At 38.6% G+C, this 26,707-nt stretch overlaps 1 protein-coding gene across 3 annotated transcripts in view; it reads right to left on the reverse strand.

Annotated features, from left to right (window-relative positions):
* Positions 1-224: 224 nt before the first annotated feature.
* The window catches only part of LOC124613095, a 78,759-nt gene continuing 52,276 nt past the window's right edge, over positions 225-26,707 (reverse strand). For all 3 annotated transcript variants that reach the window (XM_047141686.1, XM_047141688.1, XM_047141687.1), the window contains exon 7: positions 225-1,902. In XM_047141686.1, the coding sequence (XP_046997642.1) occupies positions 1,716-1,902 (187 nt within the window). In that variant the 3' untranslated portion in view covers positions 225-1,715. The remainder of the gene's footprint in view (positions 1,903-26,707) is intronic.

The raw sequence follows: 26,707 nt of genomic DNA on the forward strand, positions 1-26,707 counted from the left end.
AATAACAAGCATCCCTTAACCTGGAGTCCACAGTGACTTGTAAAATATTTAAACAGAATTGTCAGCAGCCAAATATCACAATTTTTAAGTGTGATTGTAAATGTGGTTTAGAAGTTCTGCCACTGGAAGGTCATTCAATCAGAGCTAAACCTAATCTTGTAAAGAACATCACAATGTACAAAATAATAAAGGACGAGAAAGAGTATAATTAATATACCAAGTGATTCATTCATATTAGAAAATATTTATCTTTCATAACATGAATATTCATATGAACACAAATAATAGAACAAAATAGAAAAGAAGGTAACAAAAATCATTCTGGACAGTATATTTTAAGTCACATAAACTTTAGCTTTAGTTCAAAATATCACAACACTGTAGCAGCCTCAACAGGCTCAGTATGAAACTATGAACTGGAAAGCCATTATGAATGTAAATTGTGACTGGTATTGCACTGCGGTTACTACAATGGTACAGGTACTACTGATTCAAAATCTCTGTCGTGAGACATATTTGAAATAAAAAATCGTAACTGTATAGCTAAAAAATCTTCAAATTAGGTTTTAGAAAACATATGTTATAAACAGAATCTTCTTCATGGAACAGTCATGAAAATACAGTTTCTGTATTTCCTACATATAAATGAGGGGGATAAAAACTAGTTAGGAATATGTATCAGTCAAGACACCATGGAAATTGCTTCCTGAAAAGACATGTAAGCCAGATATTTTCAACAATATTTGTACGAAGAAATAACAGTTTATAACTGCAATGAAAGCAATTATTTATGGTAGAGCATTATTCCATAAGAAATAAATTAGAAACTGTAAATCAAAACTGTTAATTAATTCACTTTGAAACACATTACTCTTTAGAATAAACCACATATGAGGCATAGTGATACACTATTTTACAATATGGCAATGGCAGCAAGTATGGGACAAATTGCAAGCAATATCTGAATTAAAGTAATAAAAAATTGTCATGTAGCACCAAGATACCCTCAAATTCTCAGAGTACGTAAACCTGTTCTGTAGCCAAAATTAAATATTAAATGAGCTATGTCTTTAAAACGATACACAGAAATAAATATTTTGTTATCATATTTGAATCTGAATTGATACTCAGAATTATGATGGCTTTGGTATATTACAGGAAATTCTTTTTCTCATGAAATAAAAGTAATACACTTAAAGTTTAGCAAACACTTTTGCAAAGAGAAAACTCACCATGCATCAAACACACATTTAATAGTACAAAAATAACACATTCTAACACATTTTTGAAGTACACATAATACTTTCAAACATTTGCTATCATGTAGCACACAATTAAATGATTTAAATGTTTAGCCACCATACATACATAACTTTTAGGACACAAAACAACTGTTTGTCTTGTCCTAAATAACGCACCGGAAAACATAATTTAAGAGGAAAATACCCAAATCTAAGCCATTAAGTCTTCTGACAATGCTCCACATAGAGCAGTTAAGTTCTTAAAAGTTATATCACAGTGACAATTCTATTATCTAGACATTTACTGTATTGGCATGATTTGCTCTTTCAAAGAAAGAGCCAACGTTAATACAATTACATTATGCTGCTCACACAGCAACTCATATTTGATACAAAACAATAACAATTACACGTACAGATTAAAACACATTAGCAAGAGACATGACAAATCGTTGATGACTAAAGGCAGCAACCTCAAGAGACGTGGTGGGGTACAAAAGAAATCAGTTCCACTTGAGCGTCTGCAGAGGGGGAGGAACTGCGTTCATCTTCCAGCAACTGCTCACTGTAGTAGTGAGGGGTATTCAAGTAGTCTATGACTCGGCGAGGCAGTGGCAGGGTGTGAATCAAGTCACGCCGTACTAGTTTCAGTATAACAAACCTGTAACAATTGGCATTATAGTACAAAGGTTATAGAATAACAATGATGCAGAAATAAAAAGGATACTCTAGCAGTGCAGAAAGTTAAAATTCTGCATTACCCCGTTGAAAAAAAAGTAAATAAACTGCATATACAGTTATGGATAACAATATTTTAATCATCTATACTAGGTACATAGCAGTTAAGAGTGGAAATGTCAACAGTGAATGGATATGGATAACAATCAGTTTTCTTCCCTCCACCACCTCTCATCCAACTGCGAGGGAGAATGTTACACAGTTCTTCACAGAACTAGACTGTTAAGGAATGATTAACTAACTGCTGTTATACTTCAGGGGTCTCTTATGTGCCACATTCCGATCCTGTGAAGTAATCAGTATGAAACGATTCTACAATATAATTTTGTGTGTGATTACTGACTCTCAATGGTATTTTAACAAACATATGGGAGTTTCTGAGCAGATGATTCTGTACATCTGTTTCATCTGGTAACACACAGAATGAAGGATAATCAATAATTAATGAACTCCATGAGTTTAAATAAAACAGACAACACAATTGTCTGAGTGTATGACTAATTGTGCTGCTGACAGACTACAAGAAGTGATTTGTTACTACATAAATGTAATTTGCAAGAAAATCTTACAATAACTGAATGATCAGTAAGTACATTTTCAAGAATTCACTGACCAGATTTTTGATATATTAATTAACCAATATTTAAAGCTGGAATGTCATTCACAGTAGTAGGGAGTTTAACAGGAGCCAGACTGCAAACATAGGCTTCATAATTTTTGTCCATAAGCAGAAAAAAGAGGAGCTTCACTCAAGCTGCTCCCCCTTCCCAGAAGACAGATATTTATAAACACCTTAAGGCGATAAAGACAAACGTTGACTGAAATATCTGCTTCTGTAGACAATAGTGCAAAAAGTGGTGCGAGGTCATTAAAGATGGAGCATAAGCTCAGTGAAGAATGTGGTGGGACTTCTGCCACATATTTTGCAAAGGAACTATACCAGCAGTTGCTAAGTAGGCTTACCATATGTCCAGGTCTAGATCAAACAGCCCTGGTCTTTTAGTGCAGTCCAAGGTAATGTCTGGTGTTCCAAAAGTGTCCATGGTTTGAGCATTTTTTACTGGTGAGGACTTTTTAAAATTTTAGATCTATAAAATCAATATCACATTTTTAAAGATTCATAAGAGAATGTTTAAAAATGCCAGGCCTCTCTCAGCTGACCATGAGCAAGCAATGATGTTGGTTAGGTGGTATGGCTACTGGTTCCACAACAACTTTTCACTCAGTCATTTAACGACACAAAAGGTGCAATGTGTTCATGTTGTTTTCATCTGTAAAGTAACTCATCTACACTTTTCAATAATTCTCTCTGTATATGTTTTCCATTGCATCATTTGGCAACGGGGAAAAGAGAATGTGTATTTAAAGTTTTATACCATCTTCGGCCAAAGATCTGCTATCCACTCTAAAAGAAAATAATAATGTTCAGGAACAAAATTTTTCTTAAGTGTATAAATTTTTGTAATACTAATACCCAATACCTAGACTTATGGAGAATCAGCTTCGATAAAGTTGGTAAATGGATTAATTTGTGAACTGAAATTGCCTGGTCTAGAGTGTGCACAAGTTGTCAATGAAATGATTAAAGATTCCATAAATACAGATGACCAATTTCATGAATATACATTTTTGAACCAGATAACTGAAAACCACATCTGCTCCAGTTGAGGGTGTTTTCTCAATTATGGGGTACATCTGGCTTGCAGAAAGGTATAGCCTTTCATCATCTACTGTTAAATACTTGCTAGTGTTAAAATTAATGCAAAGCTTCATTATTGTGAGTTTTATGTTGTAATTCAAACAAACCTATTCTAAAGAGAGTCATGTCCAGTGAAAAATACAACTCAATAAATACATTTTTAATGCTTCCGTAAACTGTTAAAGACATTTCAGCAATTTCAAAACTATGTGCTGACCCAAAAAATATGGTTAGCCAAGCTTTAAGCAATTAAGCAAAGTCACATAAAACATAAATTGTATTGGCAGAATAGATTTGAACCTTAGCCCTCTTGGATGTGAGACCAGGTCTTAACCTTTATGCCACATCACTTGGTGGAAGTGACCCAATGAAACATGCTAGGATATCTGTACTTCTCGGTACATATATAGTAAACTATGGATAATCCCCTTTGCAGGTTATCTGCGACCTATATTTCCCTATTTTTTTCAACCTGCTCAAAATTTTTCTTTTACCCATAAGTGGTCACCGGTGAATGATAATGTCACATTACAACATGAGTGAAGTAAACGATGTGCTGCACAAACACTTCATGCACTGGACTGTATTGTTCTGATGGAAACTGTAGTTATTTGGTTTCTGTTAGTGCTGAAGAATGTATGAATAGCGAAGACTTGCTGTGCTGATGACATAGCAGAAACTGGAAATAATAAACAAACTTGAATAAGGCGGTAACAATATGCAGAATCTGGCACTGATTTACAATGCGGATGAAATTATGATCTGTGATACTTGGGGAAAAAAAGACAAAATAATTTAATTTGCTAGCAGTTCTGCCTCCTCTATAATCTGTGTGTGTGTGTGTGTGTGTGTGTGTGTGCGTGTGTGTGTGTGTGTGTGCGCGCGCGCGCGCGTGCGCGCGCGCGTTTGTGTGTGTGTCTCTCTCTCTCTCTCTTTTCTTTTCATCATGAAGGCCGTAGCCGAAAGCTTTGTGTAAGCGTCTTTTAATTGTGCCTGTCTGCAACTTAATGTATTTTCTTTACTGTAAGTAGTAATCATCTTTTTCTACATTGTTGACTCATCTAACAGTTTGTCAAAGCAGAAAGTTATTAAAATGTCTCTGTATGCAGAACTTGATAAAGCCATGTTGGAATGCTTTCAGCATAAAAGAGCAGAGGGCACACAAGTATCTGGCCCAACATGCACCCAAAAGTCCCAGTTTTTCTTTGAAACCTTGGGGACTAGATGAAATTTTAATCCATCTTCCAGCTGGCTAATCAGATTTAAAAATCATGGTAGCCAGGACATTGCCACCCAAGGAGAAAAGTTAAATGCAGATAATAAGGTTGCTTCAGAAATTTTGTAATGAGTTCAAGGAGTTTACTGTATGAGAAAATTTAGAGATGGAGCAAATACAAAACACAAACAAAACTGGGCTGTTTTGAAAGTTTGTACCAGCAAAGACTTTAGTTTTCCAGACAATGTGCCTGGTTATACATCAAGTAACAAAAGGATGACTGTGTTGTGTTGTGCTAATGATATGGGATCAAGTAAAGTTAAGTTTAGTACAGAGGTAAAGCTAAAAAACAGTACTATTTCAGAGGAAAACAAATGTACAATTTACCTGTCCATTATTTTCACCAGAAAGGGATGGACCGCATAATATTTCAAACAGGTTCCATAACTGCTTTGTGTCACAGGTGTCAGACCTGCAAGGGCTTTATTGTTACTGGGCAATGCATCATCACATCTGAATGAATTTGTTCTGAAATTGGATGACAGGATGATGATATTAAAACATTTACCCCCTAATGTGACAGCCTTAATTCAGCCAATGGATCAGGGTGTCATTGCCAACGCGAAGAAAAGTTACAGAGAAAATCTGCTACAAAAACTTAATGATGAGGGCAGCAAGCTTCAAACATTTTGGAAATAATCGATAGTGCTAAATGCACTTTATGAAATTTTGAACGCAAGGTAAGGTAAAACACTCAACCATACCCAAATCTTGGAAAAACATTAATCCTAAAACTAATGAAATCAGTGATTCTGATGATCAAGAAGACTGCTCATTAGCGACATTAACTGATGTTCTGAAACGTACTCTAGGCAGTGAAATTGTTGACAAACAAAATATTTCTGAATAGTTGATGAGCGCTGCACAGAGCCAGGTCATGAAATGTTGAGTGACAGTGCAACTGTTCAGCGAGTAAATGGGAAATCTGAGGAGGTGAATGACAAGGACAAAGACGAAAATATTCATCTAATTTCGGATACAATAATTAGTCGTGCATCAGCACTTCAATGGGCCAAAGGGTTACTAGACTATCTGCAACAGCAAGAAGATGCTCCCCTTTCTGACAAGTTGGTGTTGTGTAAGATTCATAGTCTGATGTGTAAAAGACAAGCTACCTCACTGAGGCAGAAATCAGTTGACTATTTTATTTCAAAAGTAGTGTGGTGTAATGTGAAATTATTTTTCACTCTATTCTTTGTAAATACTATATTATCACACTTAATATGACGAACAAAGTAGAATTTATTACAAACATTTGTCAAGTCATTTTAATTATGACAGTGTAATTAATCTTCGTTTTTGAAAAAGTCTAATACATTACCGCGAACTTCAATTGTGAGTTCTCTACAGAATTCGATTATCTGCAGTTTTCAAGATGGCAATTACCATGGATAACCGAGAGTACATTGTAAACAATCTATCCCATAAGTGTGAAAAGCACACACAGATTTCTGCTGCAAATGAATGTGTCTCCTGGAAGGTACTGTACTTAAGTTATAGTTGTGCAACTAACTGGATTCAGTTATAACAATTAAATACCTAGGTTTACCTAAGAAAGTAATGTTAAGTTTGGATGAATGCACCAAGTGAGTTGTGAGGGATTTATTGGAAGAAATCTGGGAAAATGTAGCACAACTTCAAAGCAGCTACAAGAAAGACGTTCGTGAAACCAATTCAGATCCAGCTTGAATGTTAGGCACCTTCCCCAAATCAGATTACAGTAACAAAACTAAGGAATTACAATTGTGTTGATAAATTTGCAAAAACTGACTGGTTTAATCAGTACAAAAATGTTACAGGAGTGCTCAGGCATCATACAGAGGGTTCATTTTAACTGAAGACACTGAAATATGTTGAAAACTATACATCGGATAAAAAAAAGTTATAATTCCAATTTATTCATCTCGGAGGGCGACATTCAATGATACCACACTACTCTACCCCCCCCCCCCTCCCCACCCTATCTCATGCCTGCATGGTGAGGGACAACTTTGAAATCTTCAATGGAAGCCCCCATTTTTTATTGCAGATTATGATTCTACAGCTTAATATACACACATTTTGACTTTAGCATTTTCTTCGTTTTGTCACAGATTGTGTTGTAATCGGACAAACAGAGATTGGTACACAATCGTAATTTACGACATGCTACTCAATGGCCCTTGAATATCCAATGGCACATGGGACCCCACCCCAATGCTGCGAGGGTAGGACAGGCCAGTAAATCAAAACTTCTAATTGCAAACCCCATTTGCAACATTGTATTCCCCTGACATATCACATCAAGAAAGTTATAATTCCAATTTATTTGTCTCAGAGGGAAACATTCAATGATACCACACTGGACCCACCACCACAATCTGTACATGGGCAGCAGAGGGTAACTTTTAAATTTTCAATGGGAACCTCCCATTTCTCCACAGATGGCACTGTAATCAGAGGAATAGAAATGGGTATACAATATTAATTTACGATATGCTACTCAGTGGACCTTAAATATCCAATGGCACGTGGGACTCCATCTCCATGCTGTGAGGGTAGGACAGGCCAGTATTTCACAACTTTTTATTGAAAACCCCATTTGCAGTGTTGTATTCCTCTGACGCATCGAACAGAGTACTACTTGACATGCCCCTCTGAACTGCAAAGTATCATAACAGACAGTACACTGTGACTGGAGCTCACTTACTATGCAGATGTAGAAAAGGGGACTACTCGACACACCACTGAGGACGTGGCTCAAGGCAAACGCTACTATACTTTTCCAAATAGAGTAAGTGTTCAAACGTAGTACCACTGACTTCAGTACTCTTTGTGATCTGCTTTTCAAATGAACATACACAGGACAGAAGCATATGTGCTTCTGAAGTGTCGATTATGTCTTCACTGTAGCAGCACCACCGTTGAGGATAGGGAAAGTTAGTTTTGTGTGATATTTGGAACACGAGTTACAGCCAGGTGTGGGCTGGATTGCAGTAAGTTACGCATAACAGCAGTTACGAGAGCAAATAGAGGCCACAGGGGCATAGAACTGCCAGAGAGGGTGCACACAGCAGATTCCATGGCACAAGTCACAGGCAGAGGAGTGCCACTGGCCAACCTAAGTATTATGCATATGTGATGCGAAGTGGCACGCTTGACAAAACAGAGGCACACAGCAGAGTATAAATAGGTGCCGTTTTCTAACAAGATTCATTGAAGCGTGACAGCTCTCCTAGACGGCAAGGCATGTCACACTGCCGGCTACACACAGCAACAGGTGGGGTGCCAGCATTCCAGTCCACGGCGGGTCACTGGTTCGACCCTCTGAGGCCAACGCGGGGCATTCCAGTGTGGCAGCTCTCCTGGACGGCGGGACGTGCCACACCGCTGGGCTACACGCAGCAGCAGATGGGGCGACAGCGTCGCAGTCCACGGTGGGCCATTGGTTTGACCCTCTGAGGCCGTCGCAGGGTCCACAGCCAGCCAGCGGCGGGCCACTCTTCAGCTCGCTAACGCAGGCAGTCGTCTCAGCTCCCGACACACGCCAGGGACTTCCGAGGCGTGGGCCACAGATTCGGACGCCGGATCGTGGGCGGTCGTTGCCTCCGTGTTCTCAGTTTTGCCAGTGAGAAAGAAGCAGCAGCGGGGCCGGCCTACGACTCCCGGCAGAGCAGCGCGGAGTCAACGGGGACAATGGCCGCTGAGTCAGCTGCTGGTGCAGCTATCCTGACATTATCGGAACTCAGCAGGCCAGTCAAGGCCGGCACGGCACAGCATTGCATTGCATTGCACAGGCTGCTGGGGTGCTTCCTCAGCATTGCTGGGCCCTGTGACGCAGACCGAGGGGAACGGAAGACTGTAGTGGAAACGAATAAATCATTTGGAAAGTTCTCGCCGAGTTTTAATACGATACCTCCTGGCACCCACCCACTACATTTGATGTCTTCCTGCTACATTTGGTCATCCTGATACATTCGGTGGCAGAAGCCGCCACAACATCACGGTTGTTGGCACTTGCTGGTACAGCTTATCTTTTAAATATCCCCACTAAAAGAAATTTGGAAACGTCAAATCTGGCAACATAATGAGCCAATTAATAGGGCCACATCTGCCGATTCACTGATCAAGAGTAAACACAGTCTAATACCTCCCATGCTTCAACTGCGTAATGTGCTAGGCTACTGTCAGGCTGAAACCACATTGTCGAACACCCAGTGTAACATCCTCCAATAGTACTAGTAGCTCCTGTTCCAAAAGTGTTTAATTTTTATGCCCATTCAATGTATCATCAATAAAATACAGACCAACAACGTTACTCCCCGTGATGCCACACCATATGTTAATCAACCGCGGACATTGATAGACAACTTGCCGTAAACAGTGAGGATTGTCTACACTCCAGTAATGCTTGTTACACCAGTTAACATTAACATGGTCTGTGAGTATAGTCTCATTGGAAAATAGTACCTCAGCAAAGAATGTGGGGGTCGTCTGCATTTGTTGACGTGCCTATTCACAAACCACTACCTGATTATGAAAATAAGTGTCATGAAGTTTCAATGCTGTGACACATGGTATGAGAGATACTTATGAGGATGCAGTACTACCTATGGACATATTGAAATCGCAGCGTAATTGCCGAGTGCTTATCCACAGATTGTGCTGCACTGCTGCTAGTACAGCTGTTTCATTGGCTTCCCCTGTAACACGTTTGCTTCGTTTCCTTTTGCCGGTCCATATGCTGCCATCAGACATAAAAGTGTTCACAATTTTGTAAAAGAACGAATGAGAGCGACCTTTCCCTGAAAAATGCTCTGCACACACGGCAACAGCAGCCTCAACATTTCTCCTACATTCTTCACAAGTCGGTATCATTTCAATTTTTTCTTCTGTGGTAGCAACATTGATAATCCACTTGCACATCTGTTCTCCAAATGATATGTAGATGTGCAGGCAATAAATACTGCGCAAATACAACAATGTTTAGAGCCGCTATCTGTTCTACATCTGCATAATAAGTGAGCTCCAGTCGCAGTGTACTGTCTGTTATGATACTTTGCAGTTCGCCAGAGGGGCACGTCAAGTAGTACCCTGTTTGATGTGTCAGAGGCATACAACATTGCAAATGGGGTTTTCAACAAAAAGTTGTGAAATACTGGCCTGTCCTACCCTCGCAGCAAGGAGATGGAGTCTCAGGTGCCATTGGATATTTAAGGGCCACTGAGTAGCATATCGTAAATTAATATTGTATACCCATTTCTATTCCACTGATTACAGTGCCATCTGTGGAGAAATGAAGAAAATGTTTACGACGAAACGCACGTAGATTTTGCCATAGAATTGTAACCTGCAATAAAAAAGGGAGGTTCCCATTGAAAATTTCAAAGTTGATCTCTGCTGCCCATGTACAGTTAGGGGTAGTGGGTCCAGTGTGGTATCGTTGAGTGTTTCCCTCTGAGACAAATAAGTTGGAATTATAACTTTCTTGATGTGATGTGTAGTTTTTGAGATATTTCAATGTCTTCAGTTAAAATGAACACCGTATATAATGGACTTTGTACAAGAAATTGATATTTTTGTGAAACTCTTCTGTGCAATTTAATAAAACTAAACTGAAGACAAACCTGAAAAATGGATTTTACTAGGCCCACTGTATCACTGTGGTCTAGGTCTACCATCTTTGTGTCTACTAATCTGAAAGTCCTATGGTCCAGCCACTGATTAAGTTTTGAATAACAATAATTACATATGATGGCCAAGGAGTGGCCCACATTCTAGTCAATGCCTTTGTCAAAAGAGTGGGTAGCGGTTCAGGGCCTTGGGAATGGGAAATTGCCTCAGATGGCATAAGAATCATTATTGGTCAACAAGGCAATGGAAACCACTGCATTAAAAACCCATGAAGTGTATCCACAGGAAATGTGGTTTGCAACTGAAAAGGTGTCAGGATGATCTCTCCATAGTAAAATGATACCAGAGTAGTTCTCCAAGATAATTGGACCTCTGGTAGAGTATCACGAGAAAAATACTGAAAAATCAATAAAGCAGTACCATTCTATGAGTTAGAGCATGGAATGACAGAATTTTGAATGTAGCAGGGAAATTATAAATTCTGAAAATAAATGTAAGGCTAAGTCTAGAAGTAAAAGGGTTCAGTGAAGTTATACAGATAGAAGATAAATGATTCTAGTAAGAGGAATATAGGACAGAATTAAATAGGAAGGTAGGGCAAAAAGTGAATTACTGTAAACAGTTTGACAGGATTATTCTAAACAGCTTCTAAACCAAACCAATGCCAAAAACAGTGACTTAGGTATATACGCTGTGATCACAAGCAGAAGATGATGAGATAGAGATAGATGTGAGGGAACTGAACACGTAACTTGGCATGTTCAGGTATGTGAAAATCTAATAATCATGGGGAACTGTAACACTACAGTAGAAGAAGGAATAGAGAGCAGAGTTATGAAAGAATATGGGCTCAGCAATAGGAATGAGAGAGGAGAAAGACACTGAGTTTCAGTTATTAATGGCAAATATACAGTACAAAAATCATAAAAGGAAGAGGTATACATGAAAAGTCAAAGAGACACAAAAAGATATCACCTACATTAAAAGAGATTTTGAAATCAAGTATTAGATTGTAAGGAATATCCCACAGCAGATACAGACACAGATCACACTTCAATAATGATTAACAGTACAGTGAAGTTTAGAAGAATCGCCAGGAAGAAGCAGTATATATAAGAAGTGGGAAACAGAAATATTGAGGAATGGAGATGTGTATCTGAAGTTTGCTAAGCCTGTAATACAGCAATAATGAACACTTCAGTAGGAAGCTCAGTTCAGGAAGAAAAGACATGCATATGAAAGCTAATTAAAAAAGTTGAACAGATAAAAATATAAGAAACTGTGATGAAATTGCATGTAACAGAGGAAATACTTTAACTGACGGACAAAAGGAAGCAATACAGAACAGGCATCACTTAGGATGAGATAAATTGGAATTGCAAGGAAAATAAAGCAAATTGGCTGCAGGAAAAAGTTGGTTGCTACAAGGAATGATCCAACAAACAGGAAAATCAAAATAACTTCTGCTAAAATTAATAACAAAGCTGGGCCATTCCATGCCAAGTGGTCAACTTTTGGAGAAAGTTACTGCATGTTCATTGATTTTTCTGAAATTTTGTGTCAACATTCACACATGTTCCCAATGGACATTGGTAAAGTTTTACTTCCATCACTTTAATACTTTCACAGATATACTCATTTGTTTGACCCTATAGCCAGCTATCGACTGTGTACCCATTGGTTTTTGACAAGTTTGAGACATAATATCAACAGAATTCTTTCAAACTGTTTCCATTAGAAAGATCACGTTCTGAACCACCTAAAAAACTATATTTGGTTTCCCTTTCTAAGCATATAAGGCCCTAAAAACCAACTAGGTGGAGGTGCACTGAAAATGGGTCCATATTCTGCTGGTACTCAAATTAAATCTGACATCTTTCAATATCCTCTACAATTGTTTAATACTCTCTGTGGGAGATAATATCAAAAGGCCTGATGACTAGGAAATGAGCTTGAGTCAGAAAAAACTGCAAATAAGTAGCTCTTTCATTTAAATTAGAAATCTCAACAGCATTCAGTTCTACAAAATTCCTTTTATAAAAAATTAAATGGAATATGGAATCCAATAAAAAGATTTGTTTTCTCTTTATTGTGGCTCTAACAACTTGAGGTAATCACACCTGAAAAGCAAAATTCTTTGAGTTCTTAGTCAAATCAAAATTTTTCCTCAAGACATACAGCAAATTAATGAAACCTATAAAAAAAAAAAACAAGTAGTTTGAAGTAACTGTAAGCTTCGGATTCTAAAGAGACTTCTTCTAGCTATGGCCCCTGACACTTATTTTATATCACCAGCTTGGAATCCTGTGTAAAGAAACCTTTATCAGGCTTGGGAACACATGGTAAAGACACAACCCTTGGCTGCTGTTGCATAGCTATCAGGCATGGCCCCTACGGCAATGGGGATGTTGATTTTCTGACTTTTAAAAGGAACCAGCAGCGGTTAAGCCACCACGGACCACAGCAACACATTTACACAGTTTTTCATCAGTACACTAATGTTCCACATTAACCGCGAACTATGCTAACATAAAGTATGCTATATCTTAAACTAGAATTAAATAAGCACATCAATATCATTACACAATAAAAAGACCTACTAATAATTCTCAATAGTATGAATCCGTTCCAGAAAATGTCAGCAAGGTTGCCATGAACATCAAAAAATTTACACAATGTGACAATGGTATAAAACCTAAAGGCTATTTATATGATGTGTGCTGTAGCTGCAATACAAAAATTTTACCACCATGATCTCCACTGCTATGCTAAAACACAATTAAATTGTAAAGTTTATAACCAGTTTGATTCTGTAGTTAAAGCAGAAAAAAGACTGAAATATTTCATGACTCATTGCAATGAAAGACACTTCTTTCTGTAAGTGTGTGAAGTTGTTTGTACTTTATCTCACTTCTTAGTCACACAGACTTTTGATATTGCCTTCTCCTGAGATTGCTAAACAACTGTAGAACATAACAAAAGGAGTAAAGTTAATTTGAGTACCAAAAGAATATGGTCCACTTTCAATGCACCTCCACCTCGTTGCCATTTTTTAAGGCCTTATATGATCACATTGCAAAACCAAACATAGCTTTCAGGCAGTTTAGAACATGGCCTTTCTAATAAAAACAGTTTAAAAGAGTTTATGTAAAAATGGGCCACAAATAACCATTTTTTATGTTTTTAGTAAAATTGTCTACTTTGCCCTCAATTACTATTGAAAAGCCTAAGAGGAATGAAATGTTGTATTCTAAGACCTTGTGATTATATCTCTGGAAGTATTCCGTTAATGATCACGAAACTTTACCAATGTTCATTGGGAATGTGTGCAATAGTTCATAAAATTTTTTATCAAAATCTGTGATGCTCATGTATAGAATTCCACTGTTAAACACAGAGGAGGGAGTGGAAAGGATGAATGAGATAGTTAAGAGCCTCTCAGCTGGATGAACTATCTGCTGATGTGATACAAGAAGAAATGGATGCAGATTTGGAATATAGAGGGGATAAAGAATTAAAATGAAATAAGAATGTAAGCTTTCCAGGCCACTGTAGATGATGTTTCAAGTTCTTGGGTATTGCTATTGGGACCATTTGCCAAAAGAGAATATTGTATCAATGCTGCTGCAATTTCTTTAACAAAGAACTATGTCATCTAAGGAAAACTTTGATAATAAAAAGTGATTGTCAATAGACAAATCTCCACAGTGTAAGGAAGTATCAGATGTGAAAGGGAAAGAGGACATGCTCCGTAACTTGTATTTCTGCAATACATACAGAGCGTGACTGGTTGTGTCAGAATGTTCACCCAGCATAAACATTTAAAGCCAGACATACCTAACCCCTGACACAGTATGTAGTGTCTGCAATGAAATCTGCCTATAGCTGTGCCAGATGGTAAGTTGTGATTTGGATTGGTGTTGAACTGGTACTTAATGCTGGTTTGGCATGCCACGTAAGTAAACACTGACATGATGTATGCTATGTGGACAGGTGTTGCATAACATATTCTCCAGCTTGCAATGTGACTAATTATCACAACATGGTAATGAATCACTTGAAAATAGAGCTAAAACGGTAATAGTGTCAAAAAGGAAATAAAAGATCAAATGATGAAAGTGTTTTCATTTAGACAATTCCATAAGATGATAACTCCTAAAAATAAGAAAACTCTTTGATGTTTTCAATACAGGGTGTATACGACCCGGGACAACCGGGAGATCCGGGAATTTTTTCATCCGGGAGAAAACCGGGAAAAACCCGGGAATTTTTTAGAATTCTGGGAATTTTTCATTGTTTTAGTTTTCAGTTAATTTTCTGAAATTTTGACTGGTAAGAACCGATACTGTATCAAAGGATATTACTGTATCCCCGTACTGCAGATACTTCAACAATAGAACATAAACAAGAGAAAAAAAATGAAAATAAATTGCAAAGGAAATGCACCATATACAATGACACAAAGTGCTCATGCAAGCGTCTGCTAACAGCAAAATGTGTCAAAGGCTTTAGGAAGACTATGCAATGCTTCATAACAACAAATTGCCTCCAATGAGTGTGAAGTCACAACTGTTTCCATTAGATTCGTTTTAGCAGTTACGAGCGGGCTCATCCTCATGCGCATGCGCAGTTGAGTCGCGTTTGAGAGTAGATTCTTCCGCTTCTGACTACAGTAATGTTGCTGTTGGCTGTGCAAGCAGTCGCAGCAAGCAGCTAGATGCTACCGGGAAAAGGGGTCGCCAAATTCATATTGTTGAGGAAAAAAACTTGTTTCACAATGCGCCTAGCATCCAGCGCACGTTTGCGCGATTATTCATATGATTTTGAAACGCTTCCCCGTTGGATTTGGAACATTTTTGAACACATTTTAAGTTGATTTCTGGATGAATCATAAGTTGACTTTTGAATGCATGCATAGTGTACGTGATGTGTCTGTCAGGAGAATCCTCGTAGCATCTAGAAATAAACTTTCCGCAGACAAAAGAGGACGGGGCTATACGAGCCGAGGGAGTAAAGCTGAACAGACAAATGCCAATCGCTGTCTGATTATGTGGTTGATTGGGTTTGTGAATGATCAGCATTGTTATAATTACTAGCGAAATCCATAGATTCAGACTATCAGAATGAAAATAAACGATTGACAGGAATAACAGATGTATCCAAGAAAATTAAATTTTGACAGAAAATTTTTGGCCACACTAGTAAGGACCAGTAGTACAGTCCCCAGCTAGCAGCCGCGTAAGTTCTATTCTGGAAGTAATGCGGAAAACGTGTTGTTCGAACACGTAATAACGCCTAACCGGAAAATAATCGCAGGGTAACTAAACCTGTGATTCTGGCACAGTTAGTGAAGTTAATCGTCGAACAAATTTTGACAGTGGCAGCAATAGCTACAGAATTGGTGATGACAAGATTGTTTGTTAGAAGGAGGAAGGAGAAGAAACGTGGACATCACACAAATTATGGAAGAATAAGACGATTCCACATTTATATAAGAATTTCGTAATACTACTTTTCGATCTCATGCTTGAGAAGCTGGTGCCTATGAATGAAATGTGAAACTATTTCCTAACATAAGGCTTTTTGCTTGTAGTAGGCCTAATGGGCATTTGATATTGGTACTTCGTGGATTAGATTCTGTCGTGTTATAGAAATGGCCATTTGTGCCAAAACAGTCTCGTTTATTTGGTGTGTTACAAAATTTCTGCAACATTAGAAAGGCCTATTTTGTTTTATCTAGCAGTGACAAAATAGTCGTAATCAGATTGAGAAACCACACCAGTCTTGGGTATTATTTGTATTAACAGCTTTTTCAGTACTAGATAACGACATTTCATTTTTTCATGTAGCAAAACGTTTGACGAACTTTGATGAGGTAATAGATTCTTTTGCAGAATTAGAACCATGCCATGCAAAGCTGTAGCAAGATTAGAGAGAAAAAAAATGCTAGCAGCTGAGGTTTGAAGAAATGTGTAATTTCTTGCATATCTCTTGTCAGTATTGGTTTTATATATCCTATATTTAATTAAATATGTCACACAAAACAGCAAGTTATTAATTAATAGGCAATAAAGAGTTCAGATTTTCTGAAAAGTTCTTGTCCTCTCGATTACAAATAATCCCATCTGCTATTAATTGCGAGATTTTTTAAAAGAGGGGCAGGCTGTCAAACCGGCCGACTGGGAGCAGGAGAGACACCACAGGACATTTCAATTTCCACTCTCCTGAATATAGTTTGGACGTGCGGCAGAAAAATGCTTTATGAAGAGACATGGCACTGCACCTTGGCATACTTAAGACCAAATGATATATCTTACATTTCCTCGAATACATATGTTTTATGTTTCAGACTTGCGCTACAAGGTGAACATATTTTGGAAATTCGCAAATGTCGTAGATCCGGGACTGATGCGCAGAGCAGTCTGAGTTATAGTGGCTAGTCTCCAAGTGACCTGTGTTTACATTTAGTGATTTTGTTGTTTCCCCCTTCGTTTACTCTCACGTCAAATGAAAACAAACAGGATATCTGTAGCCGGGAGCTATCAAGTGAATTAAAACACATTCACATAAGTACAGAAGGCTGAAATCTGTCATTAGTTTCAGATTTTATTTTATTTCCACCTTTCTGACACTCGAGCGTTAATCACCTTGCGGAACAATGAAGTTATATGTTATTTTTGTCTATTTGCTAAAGAAATTTGAGTTTTGTTAACCTTTTCCGCAGAGGCAGTCAATTTATTTGAAACGAAATGTTTAATTCAACAGTTCTGGTTAGTTTCAACTGTTCGCTGCATTTCAAGTGCATGTTTTCATTTTCTAGCACGTATGGCATTATGCCATAATAAAGAACCAAACATGATATAATACAGTACCGGTGCTCCAAGAAAATTTCCATCCCAAAAACCACACTGAAAATCTTAATATCAGGTCGAGGTCTACTTCATTGGGAATCTGGACAAACGAATATGCCCTTTAAGTATGCACTTTAAATGTGCACATTTTAATATTGTTCATGAAATTCCGATGCTCTTGCAGTATCCTCTGATGTCTTGTTTCTTTTATGAAATAATGGATGATTTTTCAATGTTTTACACGTACGTACATACGGGCTTCCTACGTCATGATAGCTACCCAAGCGCGGTGTCACCTGTTATCTGCACTCTCTGGCAACTGCTGAAACGAACCTGTTTCTAACAGGTCGCGGGAAAATATTGCGAATAGTAAATATCATTTTACGTAAGTCGAACTATTTGCAAGAATGTACCATGAATTTATTTAATCACAGAGTGTTTGACTCTCATTTAAAAATCAACTATTTGATGACAAGCCATTTAGAAAAATTTCGAACCTTGAAAATCAGACATTTATGTCATTATTAAAAATTTTACTGGCACATTTGTGTGATATATCTTAAAGTGTAACACACGCAAAAAAGATCAACAGTATATGCGAAAGCTTAGCTTCTCTTGCAGCTTGAGACCAATATTATATGTGAAAGCCTTGCTTTTCTTGTGGCAACACTATCTATATTAATTTACACTATTAACTTTCCCTGTTTGTGTGTTCGTGCTACTTAACAGTGATGTTGCTGTTGCTGACTACATCACGTGCCCTATGCTCTGAATATCCGCTGTCATCGGCTGGCGAGATCACATGACATGACCTATGAACGGTTTACAAAAGCGCATCGAAATCTCGATTTCAATGATTAGGAAACTATCCAATGGAAAGTAACATGCGGTGTTTGGTGGCATTGCAATGTATACTTTCGTAATACGAAAATACGCAGCGTACATGTTCCTGCACATCAAAGATATTTCCAAAACGTGTCTTTTTCCCTGTGTTTGGTTTTCTAAACTGCTGGGAAATTGTACGCCCGTGTATAAAACCATAATCATTCAAAGGATTGATAAGGGAAAATATACTGTCACCCGGGAGAAAGTGTATTTTTAACCGGGAAATCCGGGAATTTTTTTCCCTTGTCCACGTATACACCCTGTCTGAATAACTGCCGTCATTCGCTAGCGAGATCACGTGACATGAGCTATGACTGGCTGACAAAAGTGCATCGCTCAACGCAATCTCTATTTTAGAGTTTCGGAAGCTACCGTGCTGTGATTTGTGGAATTTGTGTATATACTTTCGCAATACGAAAATAACCCCTGTGCACATTGTCTCGCATCAAACATCTTTTCAAACGCATTGTTTCTCCTGGATTTCATTTTCGAAAGTGCTGGGACATCCTCCGCCGGTATAAGACCTTTACGATTCAAAGGACTGATAGGTTTTACAGCTCGGAGGGAAAGTATACTGTTGCTTAACACGGATGTATTTTCACCCGCTTTATACGTAATTTCATCCGGGAGAAATTGTGTTTTTAACCGGGAAATCCGGGAAAAATCCGGGAATTTTTTTTCTTGTCCACGTAGACACCCTGCAATAGCACTGATGCTCTGGTCTCCTGGCCATAACTGACTTACTGACAAGGATGTTACAGGTACACTATGTGATCAAAAGTATCAGCACACCCCCTAAAACATACATTTATTGTATTAGGTGCATTGTGCTGGCACCAAGTGCCAGGTACTCCATATCAGTGACCTCAGTAGTCATTAGACATTGCGAGAGAGCAGAATGGGGCACTCCTTGAAACTCACGGACTTTGAACATGGTCAGGTGATTGGGTGTCACTGGTGTCATACATTTGTACGTAAGATTTCCACATTCCTAAACATCCCTAGTTCCAGTGCTTCTGATGTGATAGTGAAGTGAAAACGTGAAGGGACACATACAGCATAAAAGCGTACAGGCCAACCTTTTCTGTTGACTGACAGAGATCGCCGACAGTTGAAGAGGGTCATAATATGTAATACACAGATATCCATGTAACGTGTAATAGGCAGATTTCTATCCAGCACATCACACAGGAATTCCAAACTGCATCAGGATCCACTACAAGTACTATGACAGTTAGGCAGGAGGTGAGAAAGCTTGGATTTCATGGTCGAGCGGCTGCTCGTAAACCACACATCACGCCGGTAAATGTCAGACGATGCCTCGCTTGGTGTAAGGAGCGTAAACATTGGACAATTGAACAGTGGAAAAACATTGTGTGGTGTGATGAATCATGATACACAATGTGACGATGTGATGGCAGGGTGTGGTTATGGTGAATGCCCAGTGAACATCATCCGCAAGTGTGTATAGTGCCAACAGTAAAATTAGGAGGCGGTGATGTTATGGTGTGGTCATGTTTTTCATGGAGGGGGCTTGCACCCCTTGCTGTTTTGCATGGCACTATCACAGTACAGGCCTACATTGATGTTTTAAGCACCTTCTTGTTTCCCACTGTTGAAGAGCAATTCGTGGATGGTGACTACATCTTTCAACACGCTCAAGCACCTGTTCATAATGCACAGTAACATCCCTGTAATGGACTGGTCTGCACCGAGCCCTGACCTGAATCCTACGGAACACTTTTGAGATATTTTGGGATGCCAACTTCATGCCAAGCCTCACCGACCGACATCAATACCTCTCCTCAGGGCAGCACTCCGTACAGAATGGGCTGCCATTCCTCAAGAAACCTTCCAGCACCTGACTGAACCTATGCCTGAATTCCAGCATTACCGATGGAGGGCGCCATGAACTTTTAAGTCATTTTCAGCCAGGTGTCCGGATAATTTTGATCACATAGTGTAAAAATCCAGAATTATCACTCTGATGGAACAGTGCAGCACTTTAACCACAACTTTTACAAGGTTATAAAACCATTTCCACCTCTTTAATGAATTTCTTACTAAATGGATGCTGCACAGGTTTACCAATCATAATTTTATTCTTTATGTAGTCATCTGGTTCTTTGTGGAAATGGTAAGATAATCAGCCATTTTAAGAAAAGACTGTAGGAACTGGAAAATGGGTCATGTGAGATAGCACAATGTATAAAAGTTTAATATAGTATAACAATGAATCATCAGAAGCAGCATCACACGAAAGATTGAGTCTATCTGTGTAGTGTAGCTACAAAGGTAATATCCTTTACTGACAACTCAATAGGTCACAAATTTTTAAAAAATCACACTTCACTTCACTTCCCAACTAGTCCCAGGATTACTGTACGACACTTCAGGCAACTTTCAAATCTCAAAAATGTATGCACAGAATGAGATATAAATATGGTATTTTAACCTGTAGTGTTCCTCAGGCATCCATACTAATGGAATTTCTTGGGCTGGGGAGGAGGAGGAGGAGGGGGGGGGGGGGGGGGGGACCTCGCAAGTGGTGACAGGAGAACACACATACAAAAAAGGTTTTACTTACACAAGCTTTCAGAGCCAGTGGTCCTTCTGGCAGAAGGGCTAAAGCGGAAGGAAGAGGGGTGAAGGAAAAGGACTGGATAGGTTTAGGAAAAGCGGCAGAGTTCGGACATCCACCCCTGGGTCAGGGGAGACTCACTGGTCAGTCTTTCCTTCTCATCCCGCTCGGAAAGTCCCCCCTGATCCGGGGTTCTTGGCGACTTTTCCGAAATCTATTCCTTTTCCTAAACCTCTCCCGTCATTTCCCTTCACCTCTCTTCCTTCCCCTTCAACCCTCTGCCAAAAGACCAAGCCACTGGCTCCACAAGTTTGCATAACTAAAACCTTTTTTTTTATATGTGTGTTGTTCTGTCACTGCTTGGTGAGTAGATTTTTTTTATCCATCTAATTACATGATATACATTACTGCTTCACCAGCTGCAAAAGATAACAGTAATGCTGTTTTGTTTGCAGGTGATACAAGCACAAGAGTTTTTCTTTCAGATTTAAATGAGAAATTGACTTACATACTGATTTGGGGAGAAACAATTCTGATTCACAATAATAAAACACAGCACATACAACAGTTTCTTCTACAACATTCAATAGAAGGCATGTTAGTGAAGCAGAAAATACCAGCCAGAGTGGATGGTAAGCTCTCAAGGAGGGCACATATTCACAGCTTCCTGCAGAAGTTCAAGGTGGCTATCTTTGTGACTGTCTACAGAGAAACCAATGATTCCCAGTAATTTGTTTACTTTGCATACTTTCTTTTTGCCAGGGACAATATTTTAGGGCAATTCAGTTCAAGAAGAAATAATATTTTTAATGTAAAAGCAAGTGTCTGGGTCATATGCAGTATTAATTAACACCACTCATGTAGATGTCTAACACCAGAATGGCAGAATGGATCAAAATGCATCCTATCATACTTTTTTTCCTTCAATTTCATATCCATTTTTTTACTTCAGTCTTGAAATTATGTGAATCTTCATAATTTTTTCTCCTCTTTACCATGATGTATTATGAGTTCAAAAATATTCAAATTTTTTTGGTCATTTCATGTGATATACCTAGAACTGGGACAATTTGATACCACTGTAATTTCTCCTCTGTATATACGTAAACAATTCAACTAAAAAGTGGTAACAATCAGCAATTATGTAGAGTTGCTTCTGCACATTGTCCCATCTAGGCATGTGCACATTACAATCTGCCAAAGCTTACATTGTATCATTTAGGTAATGTTCTTTTCACATGAAAGACTTTTTAGAACTTCTTGCCATTGTGGACTTTCTGATAAAGAAATGTTATGTCTCTTAGAGAATTCAAATGTCAAATTGGAAATCGACTTCAGTGCTGAAGATGACGATTCTGTACCAGACAAGTGAAGATGAAGACAATGCGAGAGGAGGAATTGGTGGAGGTGGTTTCAGACACTGATCTACAATAATTCTCACCTTATTTGTCACAGCAGGTCCAGTTGAATACCTCTACAAAGATGATCGTTAGGGATGAAAATGAGTGGGACATTGCCAATTCCTCAGCTTTTAGGGAAAGGTCAGCTATGGACATCCAAAAGGAGAGAGGAGGTCCAACTACTTATACTTGTCAACAAATGGACGACTTTGTTATCAGAGCTTTCTGTCTTATTTTTGATGAAGTGATGCTAGGGCTCATTAAGAAACACACACAATGAAATGCTCAAAAACACTAAAAAATAATTATTGGACAGTGTCACTTGAAGAACTGGAACAATTGATAGCTGCCATATATGCTTGGGGCATCATCTGTATAAAAGCTAAGTCTGCAGATGATCTTCGGTCGCATTCTTGGGTGCCTACTTCATCAAACACTTCATGTCAAGGGACAGATTTCAAGAGCTTCTCCAACTTTTCCATTTAAATGAAAAACAATGCCTGTCAGCCAACAAATTTGCTCTTGTATCTGAAATTTGGGGAAATTTAATGGAAAACAGTGTTCATATAGACGAGCAACTGTTACCAAGGAAAACAAGATATAGGTTCACTCAACTGAGTCTCAAATTTTGGACTGCTGCTCAGGCATAGATGAAGTAATGGTTTCCCATACGTTGGAAAAGAGGACATGCTTGCAGGGAGTACAATGTGTCTCATGCAGCTATTTCTAAATTAAGAATGAAACATGATGACATACAACACATCTCTTCAACTTGCTAGGAAGCTCACAGACATTATCAGGTACCAAATGCTGAAATACAATCTGCCACCATCCTGCACCAGACTGGCAACACAGACTGCACCATGGCTGTATACCAAGGAAAAATAGAATAAAGACTGCATTCTTCAGAGTACACTGCATACTGAAGTAGCAATAAGCAAAGAAGGAAAGTCGAAACCTGACACCATAACATTCTACGATGCAACAAAGTATGGGATGGACGTGGCTGATAAAATAACTTGTACATATAACACAAACGTTGCACATAGGAGATGGCCAATGCATGTCTTCTACATCATCTTGGACATGGCAGCAATAAAGACATGGGCCATCTACAAAATAGTAGCAAACAAGAAAATGGAAAGGAAGAAGTTAGTACTTCTGCTGGCAAATGAACTCAAGGGATTGAAAGAGCAGAAGAAGAACAGACAAAAGAAGAGAATATGGGACCAAAATTATCTAGTAAGAAGGAGACGTGCCAAATTAGCATCTGCAAAGGCAACAAAACGAGCGACAACTGTGTAAAGTGCCAAAAAGCTTTATGGGGAAAAATGTGCATGAAAAAAAAGTCACCTGTGTGAAGTACATCTAGCAGATTCCAATGACTTGAGTACAACAAAGCTATTTGTAGAAAACATGAGAGTTCAACATGGACCACAAATACTAAATTTGGTTAGAAGGTTCTAAAATTAGTTATATATAAAGGCTACAGTTTGGGAAATTTATTAGCATGAATAATGACAAACTGGTAAGATTTGCTTTGTTGAAATAAGTAAATAATCATGTTAAATAATTGTTGTTATAACTCGCAAAAAGATAGGGATAAACGTATACTAATTTAAAGTACCTGTGTCAGTCAAATATGAAAATATTTTATAGGGTTCAAGAAAATTGCTTTCCACTATTCTAGAAATGTCAAAAACTCCACCGTTCTAGTGTTAACAAGCCTAGGACTGTTACTTTCACATCACAATAAATCTACTCGCAAATGAGACCTATAGTTGACATGAAATTGTCTGAAAGGAACAGCAACATCCATTTGGTGAACATAAGACATAAGGTATGCCTTCATGTCGCCAGGATACTTTTTACTGTTCAATGAGAAGTGCTGGACTCTACAACATACATTTGCAACAGGGTTCCAGAAGAGTAGAAAACTGGCAAACCTGTAAGACTACAGTCATTTTTTCGCATTAGTTTACTTTTTGAATGTGCACCTGCATCATTTACGTATTGGTAGGTTTTGTTGCAGGTGTTCTTGGTCTACTGTTGCTTACGCAGTAAGTGCCAGCAATAGAGTGTGGGATGCAGTAATGTGCAATTGGGCCATAGTATATCTTTAGCATAATTTCAATTACTGATATTAACTACAGTCAATTGGAGATTGATAAACAATTTTACCACTTTCAAGGAATGTATTATTTGCTTCAAAGTGTTTTGTAACAATATTATGAAAAGGATAGTTGCTACTCATCACATAGCAAAGATGCTGAGCCGACAATGAAAACACTGTCAGAAAACAAGCTTTCTGCCAACAAGGTTTTCGTCGGAGATATAACACACACACACACACACACACACACACACACACACACACACACACACACATACATACAAGAACAACACACACACACACACACACACAACACCACAGTCTCGGGCAGCTGAGACCACACAAAGTAAGCGTTTTATTGTAGTGGGTGACTATGGTTTGATGAAGTGAGCTGTACTGGTTTACTTTGTAGTGTCATTTACATATTGAGAAAAATATTACAACCCATATTATCACAAAATACATTAGTCAGCACCTCCGATGAGCAGACATTCTACATTTACATCCATACTCTGCAAACCTCTGTGAAGCGCATGGCAGAGGGAACGTTCCTCTGCACCAACTATTAGGGTTTCTTCCTGTTCCATTCACATTTGGATAATGATTGATTGATTGCCTCTGTGCATGCTATAATAATTCTAATCTTGTCCTCATGATACCTAAAATTGAACGCATATTGAAGAACCATGGAGTAAAAACTGTCTTTTGTCCACCCAATAAAACATGAGCATTATTGGCAAGCATAAAAGATTATCTTGACTGCGGAGGGCCAGCAAATAAAAGGTTCCATGTCAATTGCCACACTGTCAAACAATGTTGCTGATAACACCAGAAGCACACATGACTGATGTACCCCAACAAGCCAGCGCTCGCAGAACACTGTTTGCCCTACAATTACACGATGGAGTACTAACATACCAACTTCCAAATACTGGGACAGCGTCATCAGAGAAGCAATTGATATTTGCACCAGGGACGATCTCATCAACCAAGATTGTGGTTATAATCTTTGCAAGGCTTAGGAACCAGTACTGAGTTTAATTAAGAAGACTCTCAGCAAATAAAATGATCTAGCGATCAGGGCAGACAGAGTACTTACAACAATGCTATCACAGATGCTGAAGCTAGTGTGTCTGTGACCACCGAAGAGCAGCTGCAGGAGTGGAAGGAGCAGCTCGTGGGGGCACCGCTATTAGCCGGTTGCACATCCTTAGGAGCTCAGTTAGTCAGTGCACCTGACGATGGCAACTTGTCTGATCACCGAAATATTGTGCCCATTGAACACTATGAACCAGCAGTACACCCGTGGACTGTTTGATCACTTCAGCTTTTGCTTTGCTACTTTCAAATTCAGTTTCTGTCCCATTCATTAGGGACTGGACCTAACTGTGGTGCTATGAACAGCCTTTATATATGATCAGAATTTCTTTGGGTTTTGTGAAAGATCATTTGATAATACTCCGTATGGTAGACACTGAAGGCTTTACACATTGCCCTCTTGACAGCCAAATGCATTTCACTCAGCTTGTCTCTATCTATAGTCCTATGTTTTGTTTAAACCTATTACACAGTAGTTTCTGTTTCTTTAGAAGTTTCTTTGCAGTGACTGAATACCATGGAGATTCCCTGCCATTATGAACTGTTCTACTGGGTATGTATCTAACCAATGCACTGGATTGTCAACTATTCTTTTAAACCTGAGCCATATTTCCTCTACTGTGCTAAAAGTTTGAAGTTTCTCCTTGAGATATGACACTACTGATTTTTTATCTAGTTAACTGAACATCTGCACAATTCTCTGACATCTTAAAGTGTGGTTTCAGTTACCTGAGACTGCAGTTGAGTGCGTGAGTTGTTATATAAAGCTGCCAGATTCTCAGACGCTGAATCCCAAAGAACTGTCCATGAACATACAGAAAAATTCAAGCAGACTTCCAATGCACATCAACTGCTACATGGCGCTTCATGCAGACCAGACAGATGAAAATTCGACAAGAGATTTCTCACAACTGAGCTAAGTGAACGCCTGAAGGACTATCCTGCTTCATAAGCGATGCCCAGTGGAAATACAGCAAGCTGGAAGATGTGAAAAACACTTAATCACATCAGAACAGGTATAGTGTCACTCAAAACAAATCTTATTAAATGGGTGCCCAGACATGAAGCAGACAACAAATCTGACAGGGCATGGAACACCTTGTACAATGTCCAATTGTTGCACGAGATGTACCCTTGACTGTCTATGGTTTGACAAGACTGAAGCACTGGACAAGGCCCGATATAGGGCTAAAAAACTGTATAAGAAATTTT

Source organism: Schistocerca americana, chromosome 4 (assembly GCF_021461395.2).
Source record: "Schistocerca americana isolate TAMUIC-IGC-003095 chromosome 4, iqSchAmer2.1, whole genome shotgun sequence".
In the NCBI taxonomy this organism is placed as follows: Eukaryota; Metazoa; Arthropoda; class Insecta; order Orthoptera; family Acrididae; genus Schistocerca; species Schistocerca americana.